The following is a 12,702-nucleotide window of genomic DNA, read 5'->3' as shown; positions in this document are numbered from 1 at the left end:
AACTTTACGAACACAACTGCGGCCAGCACGCAGTTTTAGACAAAAAGCACTTTATTTAACCAAAAAAAAGGGGGGGGGGTGGTTAGGAAAGCACAATGCGCCTGCAAAAAACTATTTTCTCTTATAATTGTTTTCTTAAAAAAAAAGAAAAAAAAAGAAAAAAACACAACACAAAGCTTGTAATTTCCAATCACCATTATCAGGCTTTTACAACATCTATAAAGAACAAACATCTGCTTCAAAACTCTACAGGAGGAGGAGGGAGGGAGGGAGGGAGGGAGGGAGAGAGAGTGAGAGAGAGAGAGAGAGAGAGAGAGACGGCACCCAGCAGACACGGGGAGGTTTTGTTATCATTTATTTGTGAAGTTAAAAACGAGCGATAAAAAGTAAAAACTGCCATACAAGTTTTTTGTTTTGTTCTCAATTTGTTTTCAATGTCCTCTTGAACAGATGAAACACGACAGACCAGTCCTGGGGGGGACGGGAGGGCCGCAGGGGAGCCGAGCGAGGGCGGAAGGAGAGAGAGGAGGAGCAGAGGCCGAGGGGCTCACTGGGGGTGGGGGGTGGGGGGTGGGCTTTCCTGCAATAGAAACACCTGGTCCAAGGAATGTTCCAACTCTAACTAAAAAAAAAAAAAGAAATAGCAAGAGTGACTTTGTTTCCTTTTTAAAAGTTTATTTTAAAAACACGAAGAGGGCCGAGGGTGGCAGGGAGAAAATGAATTGCTTTCCCCTGAAAAAGGCAGTTTCAGGAAGGCTGGGGACGTATAGAGATTTTTATATATATATATATAATTTTATAGGTTTTGTTTTGCTTTCTGTGTTTTTTATTTTAAAAATTTCTTTTTTTTTTTTGCAGAGATTTTAGTTCTCGCTATCTTCTATGGCTGGCTCAACATGAAGGATCCCAATTTTGAAAGAAAAGAAGCATGTGAGACACACAGAATGAGCGAGAGAGCGAGAGCCCGGCGTCGCCCGTGCTGCGACCCCCACGCCACTCACAGTGAGGGCTCCCCACACCCCCCACGGCAGCCATCGCTCTCTCGCCAAACGGAAAAAAAAAAAAGAAACAAAAAAAAGCCCCCAAACAGAACAAAATGGAAAAATAATAAAAGATTTTCACAGATGAAGAAGTTCACATTCATTCGATTCATTGAGCCTGCGGAGAGGGAAGAGATAGGAATTGGTCACTACGGGAAGGGGAGGAGGGGGCAGGAGACTAGGGGACAGTGGCGAGGAGGGGCCAGGAAGCCCCCTCCCGAGCCTGTGCGAGCGCAGGCTGGAAGGATGTGTTTGTAACTGTCTAGTCAAGTGCTCCGGGGGTCGGCTGAAGTCAGACTGGCTCCTGATGGAGGAGAGAGAGGGACACCAAGGCAGGGAGGAGAGAAGCGGGGCCGCAGAGAGAGAGAGAGGGAGAGAGAGCAGGAGAGAAGCGCGCTCAGGGTCTGGAGGGAGGAGGGTGCCCTTCGTCTTCAGGAAGCGGGCGGCTCCCGGCGCATCACAACATCAACAATCTCAGAGATCACGGAGTCCCCACAACACCCCTGTGAGGTAGGTTGGAAGGTGGCAGCGATCGTCATGCCCACTTCACAGACAAGACCGGGACACAGAGGCGGGCGCGAGAGCAGAGGCGGCCGAGCCCAGGCCGGGGGAGCGCGGGGCCCCGGGGCCAGGCCCCTGGGCAGGCTCCCCATGACCAGCCAGAGCCAGGGCTGACCCACGTGGGGCCGCCTGCAACACACACAGTCACTTGGACACCGGGGAAAGATCATGGGTTTAAAAATAAAAGACTAAAAAGAACAAAAACCAAAAGTAATGCAGAAGAGGGGAAAACAGATCCGTTTTCTTCCCAAGTGGCCAGATTTTGAGTGAGCGAGTTAGCAGCCAGGACGGCGACCAACGGTGGAGCGACGGCCCGCCCCCACCCCAGGACTACCCACCAGTTCAACAGTTCCACCCGGCGTTTGTCTCCGCTCTCCCCCAGCATCACGACAGCGGTACACAGGAACAAGCGGGCCGGCGGAGGGAGGCCTCTTCGTTTAACCTCTGGACCCAGCGCACACTGCCCCCGGCTCGTGGGGGCTCCCGGAGACCTCTGGCCACACGGCCCCCGCTGCAGGCATCAAGGACACACCCCGCAGGGGAAGGGATTGCCGGCGCTACCCACTAAGGCAGGATGGACGGTGGCCGGGGGTTGGAAGGAAAAAGGAGGAGGAGGAGGGTGGCAATTCCCACTTGCCTGCTGCTGTCCCTGCTGTGTGGGTGGAGGCTGGGGGCCGCCGGGACCTGGGGTCTGTCCGTAGTAAGCGGCCTGCTGTCTGTAATATTCGGCCCAGGCGGCACTGTAGTCCGGCTGGGAGCCTGGGGGCGCTCCCGGACCCCCTCCGGTGGCCACTTGAGCTGCGGGGGCGCAGAGGGTGAGTGAGGACGGCTGGGCGAGAGTGGGCCGGCCCCACCCCGCGGCCCCCGGCTCACCTTGCTTCTTGTAGTACTCCTCCCAGGCCTTCGTGTAGTCCTGCTGTGGCGGCGCTCCGGGCTGCTGGGGCTGCTGGCCTGCGGAGGGGCCGGAGAGGTCAGAGAAGAGCCCGGACGCAGCCCTCCCGCCGCCTGCTGACTGGAGCCCCTGCCGCGGCCCCACACTCACCGATCTTCTTGTAATACTCTTCCCAGGCCTTAGTGTAGTCTGACTGGCCGGCAGGTGGGGGCTGGGGGGGCTCGCCCTGGGCAGGCGGGGCCGCGGGGGCTGGCGCGGGGCCGGGCACGGGGCCTGGGGGCTGCTGGTAGTAGTGTGAGTAGTAGGCGGCCCAGGCAGCATTGGGGTCGGCGGCAGCCGCGGCGGCTTTGTCTGCGGGAGGAGGGAAGGCGGCCTGAGGCGTGGAGTCCAGGCAGCCAGCCCTGTGGCCCCACTGGGTGCCCAGGCCTGTCCTGCGCCTCGCCCGGGCAGCCTTACTTACTTGGATCGTGAGGAGCAGGTGGTTGCCACTGGGGGTAGGTGTTGCCCCAGCCCTGGGGGGGGGTACTGGTGAGGAGGGGGGCCCCCGGCACTGCAGGAGGAGCAAGAGGGAACACATGAGCCAGGGCCGCTCCTCGAGGGGCAGGGACGGCTGCAGGAAGCGGGCCCAGGCCCAGACCCCCGCCTGCGTGGAGCCCCTGGCCCAGGGAAAGGCGTGAGACAGACAAGGCAGGAGACACAGGCTGTGTCAGCCCAAGGATGCACAAGTCCCCAGATTCAACACGCCCGGATTTATACACAGGGTGGAAAAGAATAGGATCAGCGCTTGGGGTGTCTTTTAAAAATGGCGCCTGTGAGGCAGGAGGCTGGACGGGGTCACGTTTGGGGCCTGTACAACCAGCACGCCCAGAAGACGGGATGGATCTCTTAGCAGTGCATGGAAATGGGGCCTGCTGCTCTTCTCACCAGCATGGTGACCCCACCCCCTACATCCCAGGAAGCCGAGAGAATACTCACTGAGGGGGAGCCCCGGGGGGCCCCTGATTGAAGGGGCCGGGGTTGAAGGGCCCCATGGGGCCGGCAGGGCCTGGTCCCCCGGGGCCTGGTCCGACTGGGCAGAGGGGACCCTGAAGGAGAACGGGACAAGGTCAGCGGGGAGGGAGACAGGAGGCGAGCCCCGGCTCCCGGCGCCTCCCTGAGCCCACCTCAATCTTCTCCTCGATGAGCTGCTTGGCGTGGTCAATCTGCTGCGGGGAGCCCCGGATGATGAAGAGTTTGAAGTTGGGGTCCCCGTTGGGCGGCAGCTGCCGGGAGATCTCTACAAAGGCGCCCGTCTGCTGGTTTATGGCTTTCACGTTCTCACCACCTGTGGGGGGCCGCAGACAGTGAAGAGGGGTGGGAGGAGAGAGTGGGTGAGGGACGGAGCGTGGAGGGATCTACTCACCTCGGCCGATGACCAGCCCGCACTTATGAGTGGGGATGGAAAAGGTCATCTCCCCGCCAGGCGGGCCCCAGTTGCCCTGGCCCCTTCCTCGGCCCCGGCCACCCGGGGGCATGCCAGGACCCCCTGGAGGGCCCGGAGGACCACTCTGCAAGACAGGGAGATGGAGGGTGAAGGCAGGAAGCCAGCCTGGCCCTGGGACTTCCCTGGGCGGGCCGGCCAGCCCCCTGGGACCCCACCAGCCCTCACCCACCCTGAGGCTCTGGAGGAGGTCATTGATGATCCGCGCTGCGTGCTCGCACCGGTCCGGGGGCCCCATTATGTGAGCTATCTTCTCGGGGCCCGTCCCGTCGTCTGAGGCCAGCACCCAGAGAGCAGAGAGACAGATTTACGAGAGAAGCACAACTCTAAACCCTTGCAGCACTGCCTCTCCAAAGCATCGCTGTGCCAAGTGGGGTATCTGAACCACCTCAGACTCCAAGCGCCTCTCACCGCACTCCACGTACTGAGGAGCCGGGAAGGAGGCAGGCGGGCCCACGTCCCCAGAGAGGGAAACCAAACAGCTACGGCAGGGGGCGGCCCAGGCTTCTTTCTGCACTCGACACCCCCAGAACTACCCGACGCATCTTACAGGACTCAGAGCAACAAGCCTCTGAGAAGTAACAGAGGGCCACTCCCCTGACAGACCTGCCCCCCAGACTCTCCCTGGGGCCCGGCAGGAGCCCGGAGCGGGGGGAGAGGGATCCAACTCAGCTCGGGGCATCCAGGCCGCCCTGAGGGAGGGGCCACTTGGTGGGGAGAGGGAAGGGGAGGTCCAATGGGAGAGGAAAACATACTCCCTTTGGACTTGGACAGGCTGCCCACCACTGGCTCTCACGTGGCTGTCCCACGGAGAAGTAGACAAGGCATGTCCTGATGGCCTAGGACTAACGAGGCACCACAAAGAGGCTGAACAGACCAACCACGGTGCAGGCTGCCCACAGGGGACCCTAAGTGACCCTGAGAGGACAGAACTGGCCAACAGCCACACCGCCCGGCCTCTCCTGGGCGTGGCCCTGACCTTGCTTGAACTGTATCCGCACGCCGGCGTCGTTCTGGATCTTCTTGATCATCTCCCCGCTCCGGCCAATGACCACACCGACAGAATGCCTGGGCACTGGCACCTGAGGAGGGAGGTAGGCAGAGGGGTCAGCCGGGTTCCGGCCCCGCAGCTCTGCTGCCCAATGGCCACGAAAGGAGCCATCCGTGCCCCACAGCCCTCCGCCACGGGAGGCCTGCACTCACATCAATGCCCCCGCCGATCCGGGATCCATACTCGTTCCGGTCCCCGAAGCCGCCCTGGTCACGCTCCCGAAGGATGTCCATCACCATCTCGCAGGCTTGCTGCAACACCCAGGGCACGGCGCACACGGTGAGTCCTGCTGCCCCCCAGCCCCGGGTCTCCCCCGTCCTGAGGGGTCAGGGGCCTAAGCTAAGGCCCGACACACGCGTGCTGAGCTCATTATCTGCCACCCTGAGAGGCAGGCACGCCCAGCACCCATTTTCCAGATAAGAAAACGGAAGATCAGAGTTTAGGCCACTTCCTCACGTACCGAAGGCCGGGAAGGAGAGTTCAGCACAAGAACATTTGTTCTGCGCTGACTTCAAAGTCAGCGCTCTTAAAAACCTCTCCACTTGACGCTCGTTCATACAAATCTCCAACAAATGCAGATCCCAGCAGACCCGCCCGGCCTCACTTTTCCAGAACCCCCACCACCCCAGGGTGCACTCACCTGCACTTTGTAAGGATCGCCAATGATCCGGAGAGGTTTGTCCACGTTTGTGTTCTGGGAACCGTCTTGAATTAAAATCATCTTCACTCCAGCTCGCTCCTGCACAAGCAACACTGACTGTCAGGGCTCGGCTTTGGCAGGACTTTCTGGGGCTGGTGCACGCCGGGGCAGGCGTGACCAAGAGGACAAAGACTGGTAAAGCAGGCAGTGTGTGAGACACACACACAGGAAGGGAACTTTCTTGAGATGGAAGGAGCCTCTGTCCTCCATCCTTCCCCCTCACCTGCAGCTGCTTAATCGTCTCCCCGCCTTTGCCGATGACCAGGCCAGCCTTCCCCGCCGGGATCATAATCTCCTGCACCGTGCCGTTCTGGCCGCCGTTGGCGTTGTCGTGGAACTGTCCTGGGGGGCCCCCACGACCCCGAGAGACGATGTCATCCAGCATCATCTTTGCTTTCCTGGGAAGGGGAAGAGGATGCCGTCACTTGAAAGAGAACTGGCCCCGCGGCCCCACCCAGCTCAAAGGGAAGAAGGCGCCTCCAACATGTGTGTGTGACAGATGACGAGGAGAGTCCAGTCCCTGGGGCTGGGGTTATCCAGGGTCAGGTTTCCCAGATCTTAGGAGTCGGAGGAATCAATGGGTCAGTACGGCCCTCTGGAGAGGGCAGGGGTTGAGGGACATGGGGTGGGGGTCACCCCCAACTTTCAAAAGCATCGAGAGGACTTCTGACCACTCCCCTCGTCACAATGACAAGCCCACCAAGGACTTACTGGACAGACTCTGGGGCTCCTGTCAAGGACACGCTGCGCTCGGGCAGGCCGCCGCTGTCTGGAGAGAAAAGGAGATAAGATCAATGCCTTCCCGGGTCTGAGGACACTGGAAAGGCCTTCTATGGAGGTGAGGAAACTTCCAGAACAACCAACGGCCACTTCTGCCACCATCTGGCTGCCTGACAAATCCATTTACTTCCCCAAACACCTGGGAGGCTGCAATATACAAGGCTAAGGTCAGGAAGCTTCAAGTCCAGCAAGGGAGACAGAACTTGTGGGGAAAAAGATGAGGGGGAAGAAGAGGCAGATTCCAGAAGGTCCAAAACCTGGGCCCCTCCCACCACTGATGATCGCATGAGCACCACCCACAACCAACAACTTCACACGTGCTAGAGCAGGTCCTCGGGAACCCCGTAGGGCAGGCACCAGCAGGTGAACTGAAAACTGGGATTGAAACCCAGGCCTGACCTCCAAGCTCCTTTCTACTGTATCCCCCCGCCTCACATCCTCCTGCTCGTTTTCCACCAGTTTAGTTTAGGTGGCAGCTTAACATAATGGTTCAGAGCAGGGACTAGGCGAGGCTTCCTGTATACAAGTCTAGATCTTCCACTCAACCCTCCCCACTAACTGTAAAATCAAAGAAAACAACAGTCGCAGCTATACCTTGAGTTGCTATATGAGTTGAGCTACTGCGCCTAGCCTGGCACACAGAAAGCACTCAACAAACAAAAGCCAGCCTATGTCACTTCTAGAGTTAGGTGGTTATTAAAAAGAAGCGCAAGGGGGCCGGCCCAGTGGCGCAGTGGTTAAGGGCGCACGCTTTGCTGCAGTGGCCCGGGGTTCGCAGGTTCGGATCCCGGGCGCCCACCGACGCGCCGCTTGTCAAGCCATGCTGTGGCAGCGTCCCATATAAAGTAGAGGAAGATGGGCACGGATGTTAGCTCAGGGCTGATCTTCCTCACAAAGAAAAAAAAGAAACGCAGCGCCAGCCCCAGTGGCCTAGTGTTCAGTTCCCAGGTGTGGACCTATACCACTCGTATCTCAGCGGCCATGCTGTGGTGGCAGCTCACATACGAAAAAAAGAGGAAGACTGCAAGGGATGTTAGCTCAGGGCAAATCTTCCTCAACAAAAAAAAGAATAAAGAAGAAATGCAAAGACCTAACCCCATCCCCACCCAGCCCAGTGCCCACTCTGGCACGAATCTGGCTCTCTCATACCTGGAGAGATCTGGACTTTGCAGCCTGAATCCTGCTGGATTTTGTTGATCTGTTCGCCTCCTCTGCCAATGACTAGGGGGAGAAGAGGGAGAAAAGCAGACTGATGGGGGGAGCCCAGCACTGAGAAGACAGCATGGCAGGGGTTCCCAGCCCCACTGATGTTCAAGGGGACAGCAGCCATGTCCAAAGCTCCACCGTCCTCCCCACCCAGAAAGGATGGGGGAGAGCAGAACACGGGAGGCCCTCTCAGACTAAAGCTTCTGGGCTGCAGGGGCTCCCAGGACACTGGTCCCCAGAGGGACAGACAATGGGCATCCCCGACCACGCTGACCCACACTCACTTAGTCCCACCATGCCGTCTGGGACCCTGTATTCTTCTGTCATTGAAGTCCTGCAAAGAGACGATGAAAGTCAGTCTCAAGGGGGAAAGAAGTGGAGGGAGATGGGAGAGCCAGACGGTGTCCTGGAGAAAAGGCCCCTCAAAGCCACGGCCCCTGCCCCTGGGGGCCCTCGATGTCTCTGGCCTCTGACACCGCTTCCACTGACATGGGGACCAAGACCCCATGAGCCCAAGCAGAGTGTGACCACGGCACGAGGCTCCCTCTCCCCACAGCAAGTCACTCAACCTCTCGAGGGCTCAGCTTCCCCATCCCGGCCACGAGAGGCTTGGTCTGGGGCAGCACTGCCCCCGGCCTGGTGCTGCCCCACTCGCTCAGGGCGAGAGTGAGCACCTGGACACTTTGACAGCAATCTGACAAAGTCATTTTACATCTGTTGACTTTAATTAAAAAAAAAAAATTGACCTTATATCTTTTTCATTTCATTTTCCTAGTAAATCATTTTTATTGTATTTTACAAAACTTCCAGCTCATTAAAAAAAGAAAGAAACAATGTAGTCCTTCACAAAGGATTTTAAGTCAGGTTGACTGAGGTCATGGGGGAGTGGGGGGAGGTAGGAAAAGAACCCCAGGCTCCACCAGCTCTCAAGGAACAAGAATCTGCAGAAGGCAGATGAGAAAACCGAGGCTGGTCCCCAACCTTTTCTGGGAAGACGGATGTCTGTGCTTCTGAGTGTCCCCGCCCAATGAAGGAAGCAACAGGGCGTGGAGACCACCCTCTCTCCTCCCTGTGGCCCAGACGGGGATGTACGAGGGACGAATGCAGCTCCTCTGCCCTTCCGTCCTCTCTGGTCGACCAGCAACGGAGACAAAGCCCTCAACAGTGCAGTCCCCAGACAGAGCTCCCCCAAATCCGTAAGAAAGGCCAGAGACAGCTGACAGACAAGGAAATGACGTGTTCCCTGAATCACAACTTACCTGGGGGGAGGATGGATGGGGCCAAGCTGAGAACTGATGGCTGCAGACAGAAAAGAGGAGGAAAGATTGGCCTGGTCCTCTTTGACCCTGCACACTCTGGCCCCAGGTCCTCCTGCCTGCACAAGGGGCCACTAGCACTTGTGACAGTGCTTCTGAGGGTTCCCAAGCACCTGGGCACTACGGACCTCTCCTCACACAGCACACACAGTGAGTACTTCTGCCTCAGTGTCTGGGGGTCCGGGATCCCTAAGGCTCATACACCCCAGATAATGAACACCTAGAGCCTCCATAAAGGAGAAGTGCTGTCTGCTCCGTGCTTCTAGTTCCTGATTCCTACAAACCTCTCACGACCCTGAGGCTGCCCTCTGCCCGCGTCCCCCAGTGGACTTACAGTCTCCCTGGGAAGCGAGTTTCTTGCTCTCCGGTTGGTCTGTGAAAGAGAGAGGCTGTCAGATGCAGCTCCCACCCACCCACAGCTGCCTCAGATCCGATGCTGGTGCCTCACGTCCTGGCACACAGGCCCCCTCCCCCAACACCAGAGCCAAGACAAGATGAGAAGCAGAGACCCAGCCCAGAGGGGGACCAGACTTCATCAACTCTGCCACTGCACTCAGGGTAAAGCAGCCCTTGATAATGGGGGCACAATGATGGCCGCACTTCCTCCTCCCAGCTTAGGACGGGACCTGCCTTAGGGGCAGGAGGGTCCTCGATGAAAGCAGTCGGGCTGATCACCGAGTTCATCATTTTGACTACTGTGGGTAATACTGCACACCCCAGGGCCAGTCAAACTTTGCTTCTGTGGGGCCTCAAAAGACCGCCAGCATTTCCCCAGCCCACCAGGAGGGGAGGGCCGATCTTGAGAGCTTACAACTTGGACCTGGTCACAATAATCTGCCCTCCTCTCAGCCACCTGATACCTCAGGGCGGCAGACCAAACAAAAAGAGCGAACAAAGCTGGGGTGGCTGAGGATTTAAAAGACCAAATGGCAGCAGGCTTCTCCCTCCTCTGAACCACATTCAAACAAAGGTCCCCCACTCTCTGCCCCCAGCCCTCCCTCCCAGCAGACAGTTACCTCCATCTTCTAACTGCCTCTTTTGGCCCCCAAAACCAAAATCAGGAGTGCTGTTATTCACTGTCGTAGCAGCGTCGCCTCCAATTTTGGCTGCGATCTAGAAGTAAAGTTGTAAGCACAGAAGAATTACCACCAGAACAACCCTCCACGGTGCTCAGATCAACTTCTCAGAACATCTCTGGCTCATGAAAACCCAACAGCTCTTGCTGCTGGCCTGGGAGTGGCTTCCCCCTGATTTAGGGAAGAGCCTGCTGGTTAAGACATTCTAGAAAGAGTTTTCACCTGAGACCTCAGAGTTCAAGAGTTATCCAGGAATTTCAAAACTCCCTTTCTCGATGGGATTTGTGCCTAAATTGTTTGTGGTCAGACTGTAACCCACACTGACCTGTTCTAGGAGTGAATGGAACCACAGGGCAGGCCCCAGGGAGGGTCCTCCCCCAGGTCATCTCCCCTGGGAAAACTTTCAGACACCTCCTCGCCCGAGCGCCCGGCGCAGAGAACCAGAAAGCATGACTACAGCCAGGTTCTTCTGGGATGCTCAAGAGCACAACTTGTCTTTACCTCCTTCACCCTCAAAATTTTTGCATTTGTGGAACAAATCGCAGGGAAGCTTTAGCTTCAAGGCACCTGAAATCTTCACTGGACCAAAATGAAAGACCCTTTTGGACCACATGTTACATCTTAGACACACGAAGAGCAACTTCAAATAAATCCCAACCCAACCAACTGAAGACTAAAATCTGTGAGATTATAAGTTTTCCAAAGAAACACAAACCACGAGCTAAGAATCTATCTTTTCACCTCTCTTATTTTATTTTATTTTTTTTTGACACTTGGAGCCAAAGCTCTTGGGATGCCCAGATGGGGCCTTATCCCACCCCAACAGACACCACCAACCCCCCACCCCCACCCCAGTTGCAGCTGCTTCTCAAACCAGACAGTTCGGTGGGCGCCCAGATCAAGCGCACATTATAACCGGGTAGATCCGACTCCAGAGGTGAGAAACCTACAGATCACACTGGGCGGGAAGAGGGCGTGCACCTAACGGGACCTCCCACCTTGCCCTGCAGGCATTGGGACAACCCCCAGAAAGCACTTGATCGCCTGCTTCCTGAAAGGGGCGGCAAAGTCCTCCCTTTCCACCAGCCTCCTCCCCTCCAGGCCGCGGGGAGGCTGCGAACGGAGCTGGGGAGGTCAGCCACACCACCATGTGACACTTCCCTGTTGTCATCCCGCTTCCAGACAGAGTGATGGGACCCTCCCCTCCGTCCCCAAAAGAGACAGACCATGCTTTCAAGCCACCGGAAGCATCCACCAGGTGCTCACCCTCCCCATGTCGCTGAGGGCCTGGCCACTCTGGCAGCAAAAAGGTTCCCTTTCCACTTTCTAGGCGCGAGACGAAGAACTTTTTCCCCCCAAAGTCCTCTCATTCCGGCGAGCGGGCAGAAATGGGACTGGGTTGCGGGAGAAACAGGACTCACTGCCCCGATGGGGAGGTGGGGGCCGGGCAAGACCTTCCCCCGGGAAAGAGGACCCTTTGCTTCCAGGAAAGGGGAGTATGCCCTCGTGGAGCCTCAGGGGGGTTCCCAAAGTGAGTCCCCGCGCCCTAGGGCCCCTGCACACGCCGGGCCGCTCTTGGGGACCCCCCCCCGGATGCCCCTTCCCCGTGCAGGGGGGTCACCCGCACTCGAGGCGCCCCCGGCCCCCGCCTCCCGCCCCACGTGACCCCCCGCGGCGGCCCCGGTCTCCCCCCGCGACCCCCGCGCGCGCGCACGTGACCCCGCCCCCTCCCCCGCGCGCGCGGCGCGCCCTCGGGCCCGCGGCCTCCTCACCTGACGGGCCCGCTGCACGGCGTCGGCGAAGGCGTCCTTGCGGATCCCCGGGCCGCCCCCGCCGGGCGGCTGCGAGGGGCCCCCGGCCGACCCCCCGCCCGGGCCGCCCGCCGGCCGGGGCCGCCGCCGCCCCGGTCCCCCCGCGCCCGGCGGGCCCGGCGGGAGGGCCTCCCCCGGCGCCCCCAGCTCCCCCGGACCCCCCGCCCCCGCCGGCGGGCGGGCGGCGGCCCGGGCGGGGGTCCCTCCGGTGCTGTAGTCCGACATGGCGCGGCGGGGCCGGGCCTGGCGCGGAGGCTGAAGCTGAGGAGGAGGCGGCGGCGGCGGCGGCTCAACGCGGGAACAAGGCCTCGCTCCACACGGCCGCGGAGCACTCTGGGAACCCAGCGGCTGGGAAGACGGCGAGGGGGGAGAGGGACGCCCCCTCCCGCCGCCGGCGTGACGGACGGCACCGCCGGGCCAATGGGAGGCGGCCGCCCCTCCCGCGACACCAATCGCGGGCTCCGGAGGCGGGCGGCCAATCGGAGCGCCTCGAGACGCCGTGGGCGGGAGGTGCCGCGTGACCGACAGCTCTCGGAGGCAATGGGCTGCGGCCCGCCGGCGCTGGGCGGGCAAATCGAGGCGATCCGAGAAGCCGGGAGGCCCAATGAAGCGAGAGTTCCAGAATCGCGGGGCGGCTTCAGAACCGGATTGACGGGCTCCGAAGAGTCAAGCGGACAGGAAGGAGGGGGCCTGGCGAAAGGCCCTTTTGAACGGGCTGGGCGGGCGCCTGGTGAGGTAGTCGTGGACACAAGCCAATGAGGACACGCGGAAGGCGGTTCTTGTAAAGAT

The 12,702-nt window shown here is 59.2% G+C and overlaps 1 protein-coding gene across 1 annotated transcript; it reads right to left on the bottom strand.

The window, feature by feature from the left end:
- Window positions 1-338: 338 nt before the first annotated feature.
- On the bottom strand, window positions 339-12,212 carry KHSRP (KH-type splicing regulatory protein). Its single transcript, XM_058537935.1, is given in 24 exon segments — window positions 339-1,158; window positions 2,239-2,399; window positions 2,475-2,552; window positions 2,644-2,844; window positions 2,954-3,014; window positions 3,016-3,043; window positions 3,469-3,578; window positions 3,657-3,817; window positions 3,896-4,040; window positions 4,146-4,246; window positions 4,953-5,055; window positions 5,177-5,275; window positions 5,665-5,763; window positions 5,948-6,122; window positions 6,436-6,493; window positions 7,654-7,725; window positions 7,995-8,044; window positions 8,970-9,009; window positions 9,361-9,399; window positions 10,043-10,139; window positions 11,875-11,985; window positions 11,988-12,017; window positions 12,020-12,106; window positions 12,109-12,212. Coding segments are annotated over 24 exon segments (2,145 nt in total). The 5' UTR covers window positions 12,139-12,212; the 3' UTR covers window positions 339-1,149.
- Window positions 12,213-12,702: the final 490 nt, after the last annotated feature.

The sequence above is a fragment of the Diceros bicornis genome, unplaced genomic scaffold (genome assembly GCF_020826845.1).
Source record: "Diceros bicornis minor isolate mBicDic1 unplaced genomic scaffold, mDicBic1.mat.cur scaffold_73_ctg1, whole genome shotgun sequence".
Classification (NCBI taxonomy): Eukaryota; Metazoa; Chordata; class Mammalia; order Perissodactyla; family Rhinocerotidae; genus Diceros; species Diceros bicornis.
This window is presented reverse-complemented; position numbering and strand designations above follow the sequence as displayed.